This window comes from Lepidochelys olivacea (assembly GCF_965140295.1).
Source record: "Lepidochelys olivacea isolate rLepOli2 genome assembly, chromosome: 9".
NCBI classification, from domain to species: Eukaryota; Metazoa; Chordata; order Testudines; family Cheloniidae; genus Lepidochelys; species Lepidochelys olivacea.
The window spans coordinates 36,414,432-36,434,175 of NC_140419.1; the positions used below are offsets into that span (position 1 = coordinate 36,414,432).

Consider the following 19,744-nt stretch of genomic DNA (forward strand, 5'->3'; position numbering starts at 1 on the left):
TAGACAGCTGGGTAGAGCTACTATTGCATAAATCTGTATGGCAGCATATCCAGAGGGAGTTTATACATCATTTCAGTGGTACTCTTGGCCTGCAAAAAAGAACGTCTACAAACACTTCAGTAATCATTTAGGAAGTTTGTTTTTGTTTTATATACAAATTGTAGATGGATTCAGATGGGTCTGCACCAACAGAACAATTTATAAATACAATGCATTAAGTAACATATACTTCACATCAATGCTCAAAACTCTTCACAAAACACATAATAGGCCACATTCTTCTCTGTTACATTTTTCTACTTGTATGGCGTTATTACTATAGCATCCAAGGGCCTCAAAAATCATTACCAATAGAAAAATCGGTACCCTCTGAGGGAAGAAAAATTCATCCCCATTTAACAGATGGGGAGCTGAGCAACAGGGTGGATTAAGTGATTTGCCCAAGGTCACAGAGGGAATCTGTGGCTGAGCTAAGAGTTGAACGCAGGTCTTTTGAGTACCAGCCTAGTGCCCCATTCACTAGCCCATCCTTCCCACAGACATGATGTGATGTCATTGGGGTTGCACCCAGGTAACTCAGAGCAGAATTTGGCCCAACTCCTTTAGCTGTTTTTTCTTATACACAAAACAGCATGTGTACTTGACTAATTTGAAACGTCTACTCTGCTTTTTTCCGGTTAACATGGGTTACAGTTGTACCCTACTCCAAAAGCAATATATCTGTTTCATTAATAATATGGCACTTAAAGCTATTTATTTATTTATTCTTGAATTTTCATAACTTTTCATCTGCATTTTAATATTTTAAGTGAGACTGTCAATGCCTACTTCTAGTTTCCTTCAAACACCTGGTATGAAGCCTTTGCTCAGAAATCCATCTATTAAAACTGCAAGTCTCACCATCTTTTAGTCTTCCTTTTAGGGAAAGGGCCCTATTGCAGCTGACCAAAAAGTTTCTAGTGGAATGGAGGGTCTAGTGAATGGGGCACAAGTCTGGTATTCAAAAGAGGTGGATTCAACTGAAACGCTTTCAGTTTTCAACAAATAAAAATCATTTTTTTCTTCTGACTACCAAAATCCAAAATAATTTCAATGTTTGGCTTTACAGTTTTTTGACAACCCACTGCCAAAATATCCCATGAAAAATCAACTGAATTTTTCAACTAGCTCTGGTTATTATGAACATTGCAGCAGCAGAGAACTCTTGTCAATGATCTTCTTATGGTGATGGACAAGGGTTAAGTGTCTGGGAGATCTATCAGTAGTCCTTGATTCACTTGGCCATAAAGTTCTGTTGACATGTCTGCAGATGGATGGAGTTGAGGTTTTCAGTGGCTATCAGGGTTCTCATAGAATACTGTTAAGCAGTTACTCATCTGCTCCAAAGGCCCACCTGTGGTGAAGTTAAACAAAGATGTATTCTATCTTCCTCCTGTTACACATGTGGGGACAGTAAGGGCCCAGTCCTGATCCTATTGAATGGGAATTTTGCCACTGACCTCAGTGTGAGCAGTAGCAAGCCATAAAGGAGGTCTGGTTTGTGTTACAGCTTTACCTGTTTAAGGAGGATGATTAGCAATGTGGACCAAATTCTTGACCATGATACAGCTGGTGGTACAAACCATCTGTAAAGTCGGTGGTTCTGGCCCTTGATGGTGTCCAGTGCTTGGGTGCCATAGCAGCTGTGTGCCATCCAGTCTCAGCCCTTCACCTACTCAGTGTAGAGGACACTCCCAGAGCAGAGGGGGTGTTAGCTGGGCATTCTTGTGCCCTAGCAGAATAAATTAGAGCTGATTTATGTCAAGTAGCACTGACTTTTGTGAGTAGATGCTGCTTGATAAAAAGGTGGCAGAACTGGGCCCCATATGTACTCCTGGTCATCTCCTCTCAGTTAATAAAAATAGAAAACTATTAAGTGTTGACAACTTAATTCTCATAATTTAATGCAAATAGAAAAATGTTGTTACTGGATTGACAGCAATAGAGTGAGTTTCTGCACCTTGCAGATCCTGCTACCTAAATGTGAGATTTTGCTATTCTGTTTTTTTATTCTGCCATTTATAACCCCTCAATTCATCTATAAATAATTTATACTCCAGAATCATTTTATATTAAACCAGGAAACTTTCTTGTTAGAAGGGCTTAAATATTCATTCAGTTGAAGGTATTTTCAATGTATTATTTAAATTTTTGCTACTGTCATAAGACTAGAGGTTATGAACTTGAACCTTATATTAAAAAGCAATAATTATCATCAAATATTGTGCGAATTTTCTTTAACTACTTAAGCTATTCAGCAACCTTGTGATTTCTGAGTGAGGGAAACAACATACCAAAGAATCAGACAATGTAGGTTTTATGAGTGGCGAATTCAAAATGCTATAGAAGAGACATTTCCCTTCACATCAGAGAGAGGCTCGGAAGAAAATAATAACTTTCCTAACTAAGCAGTAGGATTCTAAACTAGTTCCGCTAATGGCAAGAAAAGGAATTTAATTTAATTCAGTCCATTTGGCTGTATTGAATCCCTTTAGCATGAATGATCCTTATTTAGGGACTGATGTTTTTCTCTTCTTTCACATGCATTGGTATTACTCCACTGACTGAGTGGAGTTACCCCTGATTTGCACTGGGGTAAAGGAGACCAGAGTCAGGCACCCAGGAAGAATCATGGCCTTGTGAAAGGGGCAAGTCTCCCCACCGTATTTTCTGCATGGAAGATAAAAATTATGCCTTATCTTTTCTGTAGAGCTATAAGAGTAGACCTGGATCAGCTGGACAGAGGTTGTCTTCTCAGAGCCATTCTGCCTGTTCAATGCAGAATGTCTTTGTAGGAGTTCACTGAAACATCAGAAAGGAGACATATGCACTTTGCCCAGTGCCTGTGGATGCCATCGCGTGACAGGATTGGGTACCCTGACCACAAACCCAGGCCAGCTGTCCAGACTCCCTGGGGGCACTGCTAGGCTTATTAGCTGGTCACATTGGACCTGGTCCAAAGTCCATAGAAGTCAATAGCTTAGGTGAGCTTTGGATCAGGCCGTTAGCGCCTCAAGCCAATGTTGAGTCAAGATGTTTCCTGGCTTTTACTGGTGCACTGCAGGGAAAGAGAAAGAGGTTTTTGCACCTTTCCCTCCTGCCAGTGCAGATGCTTAGACAAGGCAGAATTTGCCATTTGTCACATCCAAAGTAGTTTCAGTGTTCTGTGTAAGCAGCAAGGGAAGCCTATAGTTAGCCTTAATGAAAGTTTCTCTGAGTGGATATAATATGAGTGCAGGGGACTGAACTAGATCTCTCGAGGTCCCTTCCAGTCCTACGATTCTATGATGTGTGTCTCAGAAACACATACACATAGAACTGAAAATCTATTTCAAACAATTTCTACAGAGTGATTGGCAAAGCACTGTGCTGTTGGCATATAGCACCCTTGGCCTTTAGCTGCATTACTTCTGATGCTTTTGCTTACAGGTGCTTTAAGCCCTCAGAGAAGACACAACACTCAGTCTCTTAGGTCTCATTGCAAGACAGTAAAAAAGAGACGTTTCCCAGCGGTTCAGTTAAAGGCTTGAATTAAATGAACTCAAGGCTTACAAGCTAACATTACAAAGAAGGGGGGGGTCTCTTGCTTTTTGGGTTGAAAGGGTGGGGGACGGGCCAGCTTAGGGGAGGGACACTAGCGTTTGTCAGGTTCAACTGTTTGATAAACTTTCGCCAAAGTACACAAACTCTTCAAGAACACGTGTCGAGGTTCATGATCATTTTGAGGCTCGAATCAATGTTGAAATGAGTGTCAGTATTTCTGAAAGCTCAGTTCAGCTGTAGGATAATGCCACCTGGCAAGTAGGGGAGAATGTAACTTACAATGCCTAAAATGTGTGGAAACTTTATAAAAGAGAAACCAATGCAAACAGGCGTGATGGGTTCTTGGAAATGGCAAAAGTGAAGATTCTGAGGGAAAAAGCCCTTTTCAGAAACAAAATTACTTCTGGTTTCAGATGGAATCATGGGTAAAATTGCATCCACGTCCCAGATTTGCAGCGTATCTCCCTCCCCATATCTCTCTTCTCACAAGAGATTCTAAACACTTCACTGCCTGTGCCTGCAGCTCTCCTTTCATCTACTGTCAGGATGGCCATTTGGCCCTTTTGTAAGATCTTCAGGAGGCATCTGAATGGCCTACTTTCCAAGGTGTAGTCTTCAAAGGGTCTAGCAAAAGTGCCCATGCTCTTCCATAAAATGTTCTGGGGAACAGCTTTCAGGGGAGCAGGTGTTCTACCCATCTCTCCCATTTAACAATGGGGATCTGGAAAAAAGCAAATGCCGCCACTGCACAATGCAATATTTTAAGTACCCCTAAAATAATAATTTGCCAGATGTTGCAACTCAAGAAGTGGCCTCAGCCTTGCTGACAATAGAGCTTTGAGAATGTAGTGAGCCTTGCAGAGTTAATTGCAGAATAAATCTTCAATAAGTTCGTTTGTGGATACTAAAACCCTTGAATCTGTCTACCATACACAGAAGTTTTCTGCTTTCCTATACACCCACTCTTGACAATATCCTACCTTCTGATGAAGTGAGCTGTGGCTCACGAAAGCTCATGCTCAAATAAATTGGTTAGTCTTTAAGGTGCCACAAGTACTCCTTTTCTTTTTGCGAATACAGACTAACACGGCTGTTACTCTGAAACCTGTCACTACCTTCCATAAACATGCAGAAATCAGGATTAGCATTGGTACTTCTGGTCATACACTACTGTCTAAGTCTTCTTCATCTCTAACTCATGTGACATTCATCCACACTGAGTATGCTTGTTAGTTGTATCTTTATGCCAAGTAATCAGCACTAAATAGTTAAGACGGTTGACATAGAAATTGTCCATATTAGCTTCAGAGTTAACAACTCACTGGGCTGAATGAGTGAAAGTCATATCACACTACTTCAGGCTCTGAAAAACAACAAGGCATTGGGTTGACATTCCTAAGTTTTTCTTCACACTCATGAAGAATTACATATATTTTAATTAAATTGTTGCACTGAAAAACTAGACAATTAGCAGGCTACAAGAAACACCGGAGAGTGCAGATTGTATATCACAGGTGAGTGTATCACTGTGTATCACTACGTAAATGTATTATGTGCTTCTGGAGGATACAGATATGCTAAAGAGAAGGTTTGAATACATACAAATCCTATGGATATGTCATGAGAAAATGCTGATCTCTGCAAAGTTAGAACTCTTGTTTGTTCTATAGATGTTAGCTGGCAATTAACTCCGCTGATCATTTTGATGCAGGTCAAGGCCCGGTTATTGAAGTTGCATTTGATCTTGTGCATGCATTTCAAATGAAACTTCAGTTCTGGGAGGAAAGGCTTGCTAGGGGCAGTTTGTATTATGCTGAACAACACAAGTTGTGAAAAGAAAAACACCTAGATATGGATGGGCATGTCCCTCTCACATATGAAGAAAAGATTCACTTTCAAGTTTCTGAAAAGGTGCGGTGAATTTCATTCCTTCAGGAAAATGCTTACACCATCAGCAGTCTGCTTCCTTCAGCTTTGGAGAGAACACAGCTAGTAAAAGCTATTAGGAACTGCAGTGAAAGACACAATTTAGTGGACTGGATATTGTTTCCTTCCATCAATAGCCATTAAAACACTCTCAACCTTGCTGAAAAGTCTTGCCTGTCAAATCCTTGCATTATAGAAATGATGCACTTATTTATGTGAGAAAGCATTCTCACAGATGAACATTGTTCAAAGCCAGATGCAATCTTGTATGACAGATAAGCATCTGTCATGATGAGCAGTGTCATGTGTCATTCCCAGTACAAGTTACAATGATTGGGAGGATGGACTCTAGTTTTAAAGGTGTGTATTACACTAGAATCTCACTATTCTTTCTAAATGTATAGTCTGTTGTACTAAAATAATTATAATTGTACATGCAAGTTGACAGCTATAACCACTGTCTGAAATACTACCACGTTCTGGAGCACTGCCTTCAAATCTCATTAACTTTTATATTGGTTCTCCAGTCTGAAAAATCTGGTATTCTTCAAATTCAGCCCTTTTAAATAACAATTTCTGTCCAGATAATTCCTGCAAAGAGTTGTAAATTCAGTCTCCCAACATAATAGCCTTCCTTATGCAACAACTCTAAAACATTTCCCTGTATTAAAGACACTGTCTGAGGCAATGTCTGCAATATTACATATACTACCCACTTACATTAAAAGAACATTATTGAAGTTGCAAAGTCAAGCACTCAAAAATTAGGAAGCACCAGAATTAAGGTTGCCTGTACAGATGAACATTCCCTCCCACCCTCTGTTACTGTACACGTTATGATAGTCTTTTATCACATGATCACATACTGTCCTCTCATTCCAGACTCCTTGTCTAGCTCCTGACACTGCATCCAGACTCAGTCTAACCCCACTTTGGCTCCCCATCCCAGCTCCTTCCCTCTCCCCAGCTCCCAAACACCATCTTCCCTCACCTCCAGGCTCCTTGTCCCAATCAACTCCCCTTACCTCCAGTCCAACACTCCCTTCAACTCAGGCTGAATCCTCCTCCTTCACATTAGTTGGGCACCTGCAAGAAGAGCAATGAGAACACAGGAGAGGCAGTCTCCCTGCTTTCAGTTTTGGTCCTTGCTGTAACAGCGGTCCCAAGATGCATCATCATAATCATGTTCCTATTACGCCTCTGGCGTTTAGGACAGTGACAAAGTTCCTCCACTCCTATCTATTTCTGGCAAGTCTTTCAAAGGATTTTTCAGCTCGGATTCCACAGCTCTTTGCCATGTTGTTTTCGGGCAGCCTCATTTTCGCTTGCCTTCAGGTGTCCATCTTATTGCTGCTCTGTCAATGGCATCAGTTTCCATCCAAAGTACATGACTGATCCATCTCCAATGCCTCCCGGCAATGATGGTACTCAGATCCTCTTGGCTGCACTGTGTCAATAGATCTCATTTTGAGATTGTTCTGGGCCAAAAGATATGGAGAATTTTCTGAGGCAGGTTGTATGGAATTAAGATAGTTTGGACATGTCATACTCTTCTATTCCCCAGCATTCTGCACTATAAAGTACTGTTGAAAGTAAACAGTTCTGATAAATCTTGAGTTTGGTTTTAGTGTTGTATTTTGATGATTTGCAGACTGTATTTAAGCTCCTGAAGGTGTTCCTGGCTTTCTTGATTTTGTTCCAGATGTCCTGGCTTGTTCCACGGTGCTGGCTGATGGTGCTGCCCAAGTATGTGAATGTTTCTACATTGGTGAGAACATAATCCTCTATCCTTACTGGTGATAGTGTGGCGACATTAAAGGTCATGATATCTGTCTTATTGTGGTTGATTTTCAGTCCAATTTGCTGGCTGAATGCGTTGAGTCGAGTTGTTTTTTCTTGTCTATGGTGTTGGGTATGTGAAAGGAGAGCGAGATCATCTGCGAAGTCCAGGTATTCAAGGGATGAGAAGAGTGTCCATTTAATGCCTCTTGGCATGTCTTCTGTTGTACACAGCATTACCCAGTTGATGGCAATGTTGAAGAGGATTGCAGACATGACACACCCCTGATGTATTCCTGTTTTGACTTCAAAACTGAGCTCACTGTGATCAACACTGTATGTAAAGTTGCAATAGAAGCTTTCAATGACGTTGATTATACGGAAAGGAATTATATATGCCTGCAGAATGTGCCATAGGCTGGTCCTGTGAATGCTATCAAAAGCCTTCTCACAGTCTATGAAATTTATGTAGAGTTGCCATTGCCATTCTAAGCACTGTTCTATTATGTTTTGTAGAGTAAAGATCTGGTCTGTGCATCCACACCTTTTCCAAAAATCAGCTTGCTCTTTTCTGAGAATGCTATCAACTGCCTCTGATATATGCTGGACTATGATCTTACACAATACTTTGCTTGGCACAGACAAAAGTGTGATACCACGCCAGTTATTACAATCACTGAGAGTTTCTTTCTTTGGTATCTTCACTATAACCCCAGTGGTCCACTCATCTGGCATTTTTCCCCTTTCCCAGACTGATGTAAATAGGGGGGCCAGGACAGATGCTGCTAATTTAGGATTAACCTTGAACAATTCTGCATTCAAGGTCCCAAGATGCCTAGAGCAGAAATGGCAGAGAAAGTCCTGCTCAGCCACTTGAGTATGCTCAGTGAAGACAGAATCTTATGAGAATTTAGCTGCCAAATTCTAACAAGTCTTTACTGAGCATGTGCGAACTAAGATTTTTCAAAGGCTCATAACTTGGATAATTTTGTTTTTTCACAGGAACAGAAGATGCATGATACCAATGGGAGTATTCACATCAGTGGCTGGTTCAGGCTAACCATGCTGGATGTTGTTGGGGATTGAGCACATCCATTTTCACAGTAATCCGAAGCTTGAAAGGTGGTCTACAGAGAAAAAAGCTAAATCTAGTTATCAAACCAAGGTCCTTCTGGTAAGTGCAACGCTGCTGCTATTCTGTTCGACGCTGGGCACACAGACAATGCTCCCATCTAATAGTTTTCTAAAAGGGCTTTTTAAAATTATTTGTATGTAGTAACACCTAGAGGCCCCATTCATGGATCAGAACCCCACTGCACAAGCACATAACAAAAAGACAACTCCTGCCCCAAAGAATGTAGAGTCTGAGAATAAGACAGATGCAGCAGTTGGTTGCAATAAACAGATGGGAGGAGCACAAGGTCACAATGAAACTACTTTGATTTCAATTAGCTTTAGAATTTTGAGGACTCCCAGTGAAGTTTGTCTTTGGATCTCATTGACTGTAGGCAATGCTACCGCTTTGTCTATAATCATACAAACTATGTAAATGTTGTATACTGGCTTTTTTTTGCGTTTGATCATGTTTCCTTCAAGTGGCTGGGCCCAGTTAAGGATAAAACCTGCTGCTTGCTCATCTCTAATGGAGTTGCTCCTTTAGTTCAAGTGATATCAAGCCTTTTCCTTTTTGTTCTGAAGCTTCTGGGTTTCGTCCTTACTGATGGTCATGGTGCCTGCATCTTTGTGGCTGCGGTTTGTCATATAAAACACTCAAGTTCATTCAAGGAAAAGACTGATTTACAGCACAATTTGGTTTTATTGGAACAGCAAAGTGCCCATGTGGCCTGTCTAATCCTTAGAAAAGCAAGAGAACGAAGTTGGCAAGCCAAGCAGCTATAAAAGCTGTTTCATTATTCCAGTAGCAGTGTGGATGTCATTTTCTAATATTGTCCAACTTTTATAATGTACACTCTATATCTACAAAACCGCTTCCTTTACTTGTGTGCCACGGTGGCTACCAGCAACAGTTACACTTGCACGTGTGCACACACACAGACACACATGCTCTCTCATCTATAGCTATAAGCATGCAGGGATATGATGTACTTTCAAGTCATCTCTGTGCCATTCAGAATAAAAATTTAGTTTATCCTGGATTTTTAATGAAGTTCTATTGTAAGGTTTGTACATTTTCCTCACGTCCTTTCTTTTAGAAATCTACTTTGTAAGAAATTCATACACTTCACTGACCCATACAGAACACACCAAAGACCTTCCTATTGGTTAAATCGAGTGAGTTTTTTGTGAAGATATTAAATTTCATCCAGATGCCAAGACTTCGCAATCTGTGTTATTTAGCTATTCACTTCTAGAAGAGCGAGCTGTGACTTTGATTGAAAGTGGGTAAAATTTTGTGCAGTTCAGTGTTCTTGGAATCTCTGGAACTGTTTTGGGCAGCTTTGAAAACTAGTTCAAGTTTGAACATCTCTATCCTTTGAGTTCAATGGCTTTTAGCTGTTCAATGGTGATTCAGTGAAAAACACACAGCTATGTTTTTCTAGCTGGAACAAGGGGGGTGCATTATATACAACAGGGTCAGATTCTGTGGTCTGTTAAGGCTGTTTTTCACTGAAAGTCAGCTTGGCTGGCCAGAGCTGGATTCCCTGAGCATAGAGGGTGTGGTTGCCCTAACAAATTTACAATCTGAGAGTTGACTGGCATCTTCTTAGCCCAGCTGGTAAGGGCTTGTTCTCTTACTGCTGAACATTATGGGTCCAGCCTCACTGAGGAATATGGTTCCTGTTTTCATGAAGCCTGGTTTGTTACAGGAGCAAATGTTGCCTTTACAAGCAGTTGGAGCTTTGCCAGCTCTGTGCAAGGTAGAAAATTCTAGAACAAATAAACTCTTGGAGAAAACTTGTCAAAACCATCATGTATGTGGTTCCAGATCCTGGAAAAATTCAGCATGCTTGGTAGACTTCAGGAACAACACAACACTTATACCCATTACTCGGCCTAGTTCCAGCACATTGGTTAGTCAACTTAAGCAGTAGGTTGCATCTGGCCCAAATATCTTATTTTCCTTCAAACGTTCCTTAGTTATAAAAATTAGAGGAGATGCAGAATTATCTCAGAGCAGAAGGATTTTTAAATGTTTTCATGCAGGTTTGGCAGTTCTCTAATGTTTAAATATTAATGTAAATGTAGGGAAGGAAAATGGATGTTTCACAGTGTGCTTTATGAGATTCTTTCTTTTTATTTCCAGCAGAGAAACATCTTTCAGGATCAGGTAATGAAAGCAGCTCAAAGGATTGTGTTTCTTTTCTACTGCAAGATTCATGTTTGCTCTGTCTCTCCTTACATTTCCCATGCTTTGTTCAGGCAAACTTCCCAAAGCAAACAATAAGGAGTAGTGAGGGGGTAATGAAATACAGACTATTCTCTCAGGAATAACTTTAGTTTGCCTGCTGTTTTATCACAGCTCTTGGTACTTTGAGTTGGGAACATTTTGTTTGTTTTATTGTTTTAATTCCAAGTGGTAACCTCTGAGAAGTGAGAGATTGCCAAATGCTGAAAGCAGAAATAAATAATTCACCACGTGGCATTGAAGAGATTAATTGTTTTGATGCACAAACAAACCCCTCCTGTGTGTATCTGAAGCATTCAGTGGCCCTTAGGAACCAGATGAGGAAACAGAGCTCCAGGGTACCTGCTTGAGAAACACCCCCTTTTGGTGGAAAACCTAAAATGATGGCTTGAGGTAAGTAGAAGGGAAAGGAATGATTGTTTGGATCTTACCCCTAAGTTTTTCTAATAATGCTGCAATATGGAAATGTAATTGACTTGTGTAAAAGTAAATGCCAAAATGAAAAGCTCAGTCCTGAAAAATGAAACCCTGAATGAATAAATCATTTGGGCTCTCTGAAGAGTTTGACAGCTTAATCCAAGCTCTCCTGGTGGTGAAAGATGGCAAAGAGGGATCCTGTTGTTCACATGTATTTAAGTGCAGGATGAGCCCGCCACACTGGATTAATGGTTTCTCCTCTGCACAAGCAGCACTTGCCTTAGCTGCCTGGGGAGGAGCTGGGGACCTGCCGCAGGGAGAGGGTCATGGAGGGAAACACGCAGCTCATTCAGGTCATCCAGGAAATGCACTCAGAGATCAACAAGCTGGAGAGAGAAAATAGGGCCCTTCGGGTGGAGCTGAAATTCAGCGGACAGAGGGCAACTAACCGGGAGGAAGGAGCAAGAGGACAAGGTGGAAATGGGGAAGCCAGAAGCCTCACTGATTCAGGGGAAGAGAGGGTTACTTCTCCAGTGGCCCTGCGTAGGAATGTCTCAGCCAGCTCAGCTCTGGCACTGCAGGAACAGAAAGGTACTGAAGAGTCACGATTACTATTGATAGTATTACTTTGCACTTAGTTTTCATTCAGGGATCACAAAGTGCTGCACTGTTGTTATATACCGACAGAGAATGGCAAACTGCCCTTGTTATGTACTTCGCCAACATGGGTGAAGCCCTCTGGCCTTCATCAAGGACCCAATCTAGTAAAGCACTTAAACATGGACTTAACTTTGAGCCCTTCAGTGGCTGCCCAAGTACTCACCTGTGTGAGTTAACTGAGCAGGATTTAATGCAAAAGACAGTACATTTGTTGACATACAAATGTGGAGAACTGGATACTGTACACATTTATGCTTGGGTTTGCAGGACCTTGTACAAAAATGTCCAATTAAGGCCTATCGTCTTTTTATTATATGTTTGCACTGTACTTAGTACAATGGGAACCTAATCCATGACTGGGTATAAATAAATAATACAAATAATTAATCATAATTGTGTCACCACATTTTCCACGTTTTTGACCCCTTTCAGAGGTTGCCGTCCAGTAGGGTTTGTTGACAACCTGATGGAGGCTAAGATCCATGCCCATGATGAAGTGCCTCTTGAGAGCATAGGTTTAAGTTAGGAAGAACATACATAAAAAGACTATAAGGAGATAAATTGATGGAAAGGTGTGATGTAGGTGGTGGGGTCAAAGGGTATTAATGTATTTAAGTACAGTTGGTGACTGAATGGAATTGAATAACATACAGTCTGATCCAAGCCTATTGAACTCAATGGAGAGTCTCCTGTGTATTTCAAAAGGCTTTGGATCAGGCCCTTAAATGAGTACAAATTTGGGAAATAGCTTGGGAATAGTTAGCGACTCTTTCAGGTGGGTGAACTGGTGAGCAAGAAGTTTTCCAGCTATCTTGCTTTCCCATATCTATATTTCTTGGAGGTGAGGGGTGTTTTCAAGGAAGAGTGTGTTTAACCCCTTTGGTCCCCATCCCCCCACAAATATTATTAATGTTGAAAATAAATCTTAAACTTTGTTCATAAAATTTAAACACAATCAGATGGCATCGTCGTTCCAAGCATAAGGGCTCATGGCCTGCTCTTGTGCTTAAACAGCTGTGTGTCTCTAGGCCAGATTCTGAACCCCTTACTCCTGCTGATGACCAGTTACTCATATCAGTGGTCCTACTGACTCCAGTAGTCCCAGCAACCCAGCATTATGAGTAAGGATTTCACATTCAGGCCATATGTAAATATCTTTTAGGTTTTTATTGGTCATTGACTTTACACTCAAAATACAGGAAGGGATCTTTCGAAAGCAAAATAGCAAATAACTCTCCATGGCCAAGTGCCCCTAACTGCCACTTCTGCTTAGGAAAATCTTCCTCAAATATATTTTCTTATCATGTAGGACTTAATAATTTTGCTATTGGTTTTTAGTTTCCACATAATAAAAGTCTATGAAGCAGATGCGTCTATTTAATTTGGTTTTACCTCTATGATTTTGTGTCTGCTACACAGGTAATAGTATGATTGTTAGGCGTTATTCCATCTCTTCCTCTGTGCAATCTTTTTCTGGCCACAAACACCACAAAGCTGAGAAAAGACATCCAAGTAACAGAATCCTGGAGGTGCAGGGAATTGTCAAACCACCAGCCGGCTCCTCGGTGATAACCAACGAAGAAGAAAAAGGATCTGCAAAAATTCCAGCGGATTGCTTCTCCAGCAATAATTCTAGCAAAAAGAGATCTTTTCAAGAGCATGTTTATAAGTGCAGGTAGGTAATATTTACCTTTAAAGTGTAGGTTGCTTAGCAGTGTTACTTCCGCTTGATTTGATAATAAATGTGGGTACTTTGAATTCAAAGCTCTTTATTATGAGGATAACTTGTGAAATGTATGTGAGGCACAGGGGAAAATTCTGTCTCAGATAAGGGGCCTAAGCCTGTTCTCAGTGCAGTCAATGGCAAAACTCATATTGGTTTCAACGCAGGACTGACGCCTAACTAACAATTACAAAAAAAAAAAAATGAAATTCTGGCCCCATTGGGAGAAATCAATGGGAGTTTTATAGATTGGTGTGTTGTTCTGGCAAGCTAAGCTACATTTTTCTATTTGAATGAAAAGCATAAGGACATTAAGGAGATCCGGATTAACTTGTTGGAAGTTTGATTAATACATTTCACAGTTGATTTAGGTTTTTTATTGTAATTTGATTCTTTCCTGTCACTTGAAGCATTATAGGTTGACTTTGCACCTTGGGAAGACTACTTGTACACAGTGCTAGGTACTAAATGAACTATGATTGCTCAGAAACAAGTCTTGGGTGTCACTGTCCACTGCTCAGTGAAAACCTCTCCAATATAAGGCAGCAATCAAAAATGTACACAAAAGTAGTTAGGATATCTAAAGTGTACAATAGAAAATAATACTGGAAATATTATAATGTCATTATATAAACTGGTGATTTGCATTCAGCTAGAATAGGATGTTCAGTTTTGGTCACCCTATGCTAAAAAAAATTAATAGTAGAACTAGAAGGAGTCCGGAGGTGAGTAACAAAAATGCCTACAAGCACAGAAAGTCTTGTGTATGAAAGGCTGAAAAAGACTGGGGGTAAAATATACAAAAGTGCATAAGTCCCATTTTAAAATCTCACTTAGGGCTAAATTTTTAAAGGTACTTACACACCTAAAGATGCACCTAGCACACAGTGGGATTTTCAAAAGTGCCTAGGCATCTACCTCCTATTGATTTCAACCTAAGTCTCACTGAAAGTCAGTTGGGTCTTAGGCTCTTTTCAACAGGACTTTTAAGTGCTTTTGAACTGTTCACCATGGGGCTATTTAGTTTACAGACGATATGAATAAGTGGGTACATGAAAGAGGTGCACAAAACAATGAATGGCATAGAGAAGATATTTACCTTTTCTCATAATCCAAGAAAAAAGGAACATTTGATGAAAGTGAAAAGGTAACAGATCAAAAATATATATTTCCTAACAAATGCTTTGGGATCCATGGTTGAAAATTGCTATATAACTACCTGTTAGTCAAAGTAGTAGTATTGACTATTTTATTACTGCTTTTGAGAACACAGGAACTTCCATACCAGCTCAGAGCAATGGTCCATCTAATATAGTATCCTATCTCTGATCAGTAGCCTGTGCTAGCTGCTTCAGAAGAAGGCGCAGGAAACAATTGTAAAATGGGAAACTGAGGCATGAGTCCACCCAATTTAGGCTTAATCAATTTTTAGCCTTTATTTATAAATGTTCTGACAAAGTCAGTGTCACTTATTGTTTCTGATCATATACCTATGACAGACAATAAGATAAGACGGAACAGGTAGGGGCCCAAGTTACTGAGTTCCAGGGGACAGTGAGGATCTCTACTTCATGATGGTCAATTCTATCTCTGGGCCGGTGTTCTCCAGTTTGGGCCCTTGTCCATTTGGTTTGTATATATTAATTTATCCCATTCTGTCATCTATCATTCCACATACCCACTTACACATTTACCCAAACTTTCATAATTTGTTTTTCATTCTCCATTCTATGTTATTACAAATCGTCAGCACAACTCAATTATCCTTTTACCATGTAACATACATTGTCATGAACTAGTAACTAAACTAACAAAATGTAGCCTTCATTTTTACCATTCAGCAATTGTCCATCGTTTAGTATCATTGTTCAGTACCCATGTAGCATCCTGAAGTATTTTTTTATTTGAATAGGAAATTTATGGGGAACAGCGTGTAATAATAAAATATTATTATTTTTTTCAAACATACGTTTTTAGGGACTTTTGCTCAAAGTTAGCACTTATGTTTGTAAATTATTAGAAAGCCCTGTCAGCAATTTTACCTGTTGCATTTTGAGGGGCTTATTCAGCTAGGCCTAAGTCTTTAACTGTACCCCAACACAATTATGAATTATCTTAATTTATGAGGAAGTTTCTTCACAACCCCCATTAGTATGGTGATTGGCTTATGCCCTGAATCACAAAGCTTTGTCACTTATTTTTTTAAATGTTTTTGCCATGACTGGATGTTCCCATTACCCATGTAAATGTCTAATACTTTCTGTATTCCTAGTACACTCTTAGTATCAATGATATTTTGTGGCAATGAGTTCCACAGGCTAATTATACATCATTTTTACAAGCAATTGCATTCGTTGTTCACTATGGGGGTTTCTTGCACCTTCCTCTGAAAGTATGGTCAGAGACAAGATGCTGGACTGGGGAGGACTAGACTTTGTTTTATCTGGTGTGGCAATTTCTTAAAGTAGTTGTAGAAATTAATAATACTATGACTAAACATTAATAGTTTGCAGGTATATAGAGTTTTTGATCCACAGATCTCAAAACACTTTACACTCAGTACTGGAAAATAAACATTTTGCAAAGCAAATATGAGAGGTTACTGTAGGAAAGCAAAAGACTCATTAGAAGATGTTTTATTGATTCTCCTGGCTCTTGGATTTATAGCAAAACTACAAAGTATACAAAAGCCTGTTTAGAATCATTCACAGGCACCACTCTGCATGCACGCCATGGGCAGAATTTCCACTGACTTGCAGCAAAGTGCCACACATCGGGCAGGTTATAAACATGGTTCCTTTTATTAAACTGCAGAAGCAAACCTTGACTTGAGGTCCAATCCTATGTGTACACTGCTCCAAAGCGGGTGGGGAAGGGCAGAGCCAGAAGAGAAAGCTTATGCTAAAGGACAGCGTGGTCTGCATACTGCCCTGCACTCCAGAGGTTGGGGGAGTGATTGTACATCCTGTGGTACAAACTGTGATCAAGCAGCATCTACACAGCATTCCATATACAGCGAAGTGCCTAAATGGTACAGTCCCTAGCCCTTAGCATTCATCTTGCCATGATATGTATTCTCCATCTGTGTATAAGTTACAGGAAGGTGGTTAATACACAAGTTGAAAGATCACTCTAGCTTACAAATAATAGCCATGCGCTTTATACACACGGAAATGGAATGTAGCTTGTATGATCAAAATTACTCTTTAACTCATAAAATTGACCTGAGTGCAGAAGGTCCACATGAGACCTTTTGCACCACTTAAAGGGTTACCCATTAGGGTAACATTCAGGTCTATGCATAGGGTCCACACAATGACCATACACCACTTAAGTCCTATGTTGAAGACATAAGTAGGACTTAAGCAGTGCATAGGCCTGGATGGTTAATCACCATAGAGATTAATTTAACCCATAATGCAAGGCTTTGGTTGAATTTAAGTAGAGCAAAGAGAATTGTGGGGCATATTTTATCCTACAATAACTATTGGAGGAAAAATATTTCACCGTTTTCATGATTTTCTTTTCTCCTGTTGGCTTGAAGGACAGAGGAAAAGTGGCATTTACAGCAAAGGACTGGGGGGCAGGGAGAGAGATAATTTGATCATTTATTCTCCAGATTTCTGATTTCTGAACATTTGAAGGGATATGTTTTAATTTTTACCAGGTATTCACTTGTGTGAGCAAAATTGAGGATGCACATACATAGTTGGAAGATGCAACTGTCTGTGTACCTTAAAACATTTTATAGCTGCTTGCACACTTTCAATAGTTGGACCTTTCTGTGCACAAGTATAAGACCACTGAAAGAGTATGCAGGTATATGAGTACACACAGGCATGGGGAGCACACACCTGACAGATGATGCAATCATTTGTTCACTAAGTCTGTATGCGTTTTGTAGACATACAAGTGGTATGTAGTCTTAGGGAATTTTCCCTTTTCTCACTGTTTTCTGCACACCCTGTACATTCATAGCAACTCATAATTCTTTCTCATTTTCTTCTAGGGGTAAAGTAAAGGCGGTTAGGTTCCTGTTACCAATGGACATGTCATCTTATTCCGAAAATCAAGGTTCTTTCAAATGCCCACAAAATCAGGACACAAAACAGTTAAGCACCATTATTGAAAAGGATATGTGAGCTGGTGAATTTTTAAAGGCCCATTGATTCTTGAGATAAACTAGCCTTAATGATAGCTGTGTGTCAGGTTATGTTTCTGCAAAGTGCTTTGGCAGGATGCCTTCAGAGAATCATTAAGACTGTGTTCCAGGTCACTGGCCTGTTGTTTAGCAAGAAAATGGAAGCCATGACAAAACCTGTCAGAAGCCTATATACCATGTTGAAATCCCTTGGTAACACTATACCACCACCAAGTATATTTTTGCAAGATCCACATACCTCAAGAACTACTTTTAAATAGCATATGTTGCAGTGTTACTGTTACCACGCAACACAATTTCTTATGTTTTGTTGTTGTTCCCATTGCTAGAAAAATATATATTTGAAATCACAAAATAGAAACAATTAAAGGACCTGTGAATTTTTCTGTGTTTTCTGTAAAACCTTATAATAGAAATATAGCTGGGCTTCTGTGTTGAGAATAATATGTTAACAGTCATTTGAATATTTATAGGCATTCACCTTGACTGTCAATATCCCTTTTCTACTCATTTTCTGTGAACATTCTAGCGCATGAGGTACTGGCAGGAATGTTCACCTAAAATTGCATGAAGGGACTATTGAGAGAATAGAAACCGTGACAGATCTTACTATGAAAATGCCATCAAGAGCCTGATTCTAAGTTATGCTCATCTGATCAGCCACCAGAAACATACCATGTGTTCAGCTGTTTTGATTGGAATTCTGAATATCAAACTCTTGTAGTGAATTATTTGTGAACAAGCTCCAGATCAAGAATTATTTGCTGAAAATATTTAGCAAATAACTTCAAATACAAAGAAAATGTGAGGAAAAGGAAAAGTGGGGACAATTCATGACAAGGAAAAGAGGAAAAACTCATCAAGTAAATTATTTATTGTGAACTATTTACCCGCTCCAGTTATTTAAAGAAACAGACATTGCCAAAACATTGTTTAATTTGGCTGCAAATATTTACAGACTGGAATATTGCACATACAATCCTATTTCTCTATACACTGTCCAGGTGTATGCATATCACTAACCATAAGCACAAAGAGGAGGTGTTTATACACATGATTAATATAGTATGTGGCTACAGAAGGGATTTATTCCAATTGACTGCACTTAAACAACATATTTATCTGAATATTTTTAGAGCAATGACTGAGAGTTTACTCCATCAATTTACATTCAGCTAAATGTGTTCTTGTAAAAAAGTTTCTCACCATGTCTCATTTCTGAAATTTTAAAGTTTAGTTTGTTGTTTTTAGAAAAAAATCTTTATATTCTCATTGAGATGAGAATGTGTGAGCTCACTGCTCATGTTGTTTTTCATGCTCAATCTGGATCCAGTAATGCTTTGTAATGTTTCCAGTAGAACTGGGTGAACAGCTCAAAAACTGTTTCCATAGATAGTCACTCTAATAAAAAACTGATTTCCTTTTGGCTCCATTTGTTCATGATTTGTGAACATGCCTGCAAATAAGTTTATTGGCAGGACAGCCCAATGAACAGCTAATTTTAGAAAATATTTGCCAAAAGTGACTTTTTATATTTGCAAACATAAGCTTTCTCTCACCAGAAACTAGATTCTAAGTGTACATCCAGTCAGGCTTGGATTGTGGAAAGCATCCCTAATCAGTGAGACTTTAGGACATGCTGAAGTGCTTTCCTGAATCAGAGCCACAGAACACTAGCAATGCCTCATGACCAATGGGCTCAACCAAAGCTAACCAACGCAGCTTGAATTTTAAATGTCAGATCTTGCATGTAGACAGTGATTTCCATGTGGATGAGCTAAAAACTAAGAATTAGTTGTATAAATTATTTGGCAAATGATTTTGAATAATGAATATATCTGCAAGAACTATGGGCTCCTCATCAAATATAAATGGAAAAAGTCTAAATTCATCAAACAAACTATACACTGTGAATTATTTACTAAGCTTTAGTCATCAGCCCTTTGAAAGGGGCTGTATTTCTGGCAAGAGCTTCACATAACTATTGCAAATCTTTTGCCTAATTATTTTGAGCAGTTCAACTTTGACTTCTTTAGATCAATATTGGTTTCTGCTTCTACAATTTTTTTTATTATTATTTATTTGAGTGTTCCCTTCTCCTGCATATTTAAATATAAGTTACTTGAAA

General features: G+C 39.4%; 1 protein-coding gene across 1 annotated transcript; it reads left to right on the forward strand.

The window, feature by feature from the left end:
• Positions 1 to 10,858: 10,858 nt before the first annotated feature.
• Positions 10,859 to 17,939, forward strand: CCDC195 (coiled-coil domain containing 195). Its single transcript, XM_084640151.1, has 3 exons — positions 10,859 to 11,662; positions 13,151 to 13,406; positions 17,464 to 17,939. The coding sequence occupies exons 1-3, from the start codon at positions 11,398 to 11,400 to the stop codon at positions 17,594 to 17,596; spliced, it is 654 nt and encodes a 217-aa protein (XP_084496277.1). The 5' UTR covers positions 10,859 to 11,397; the 3' UTR covers positions 17,597 to 17,939.
• Positions 17,940 to 19,744: the final 1,805 nt, after the last annotated feature.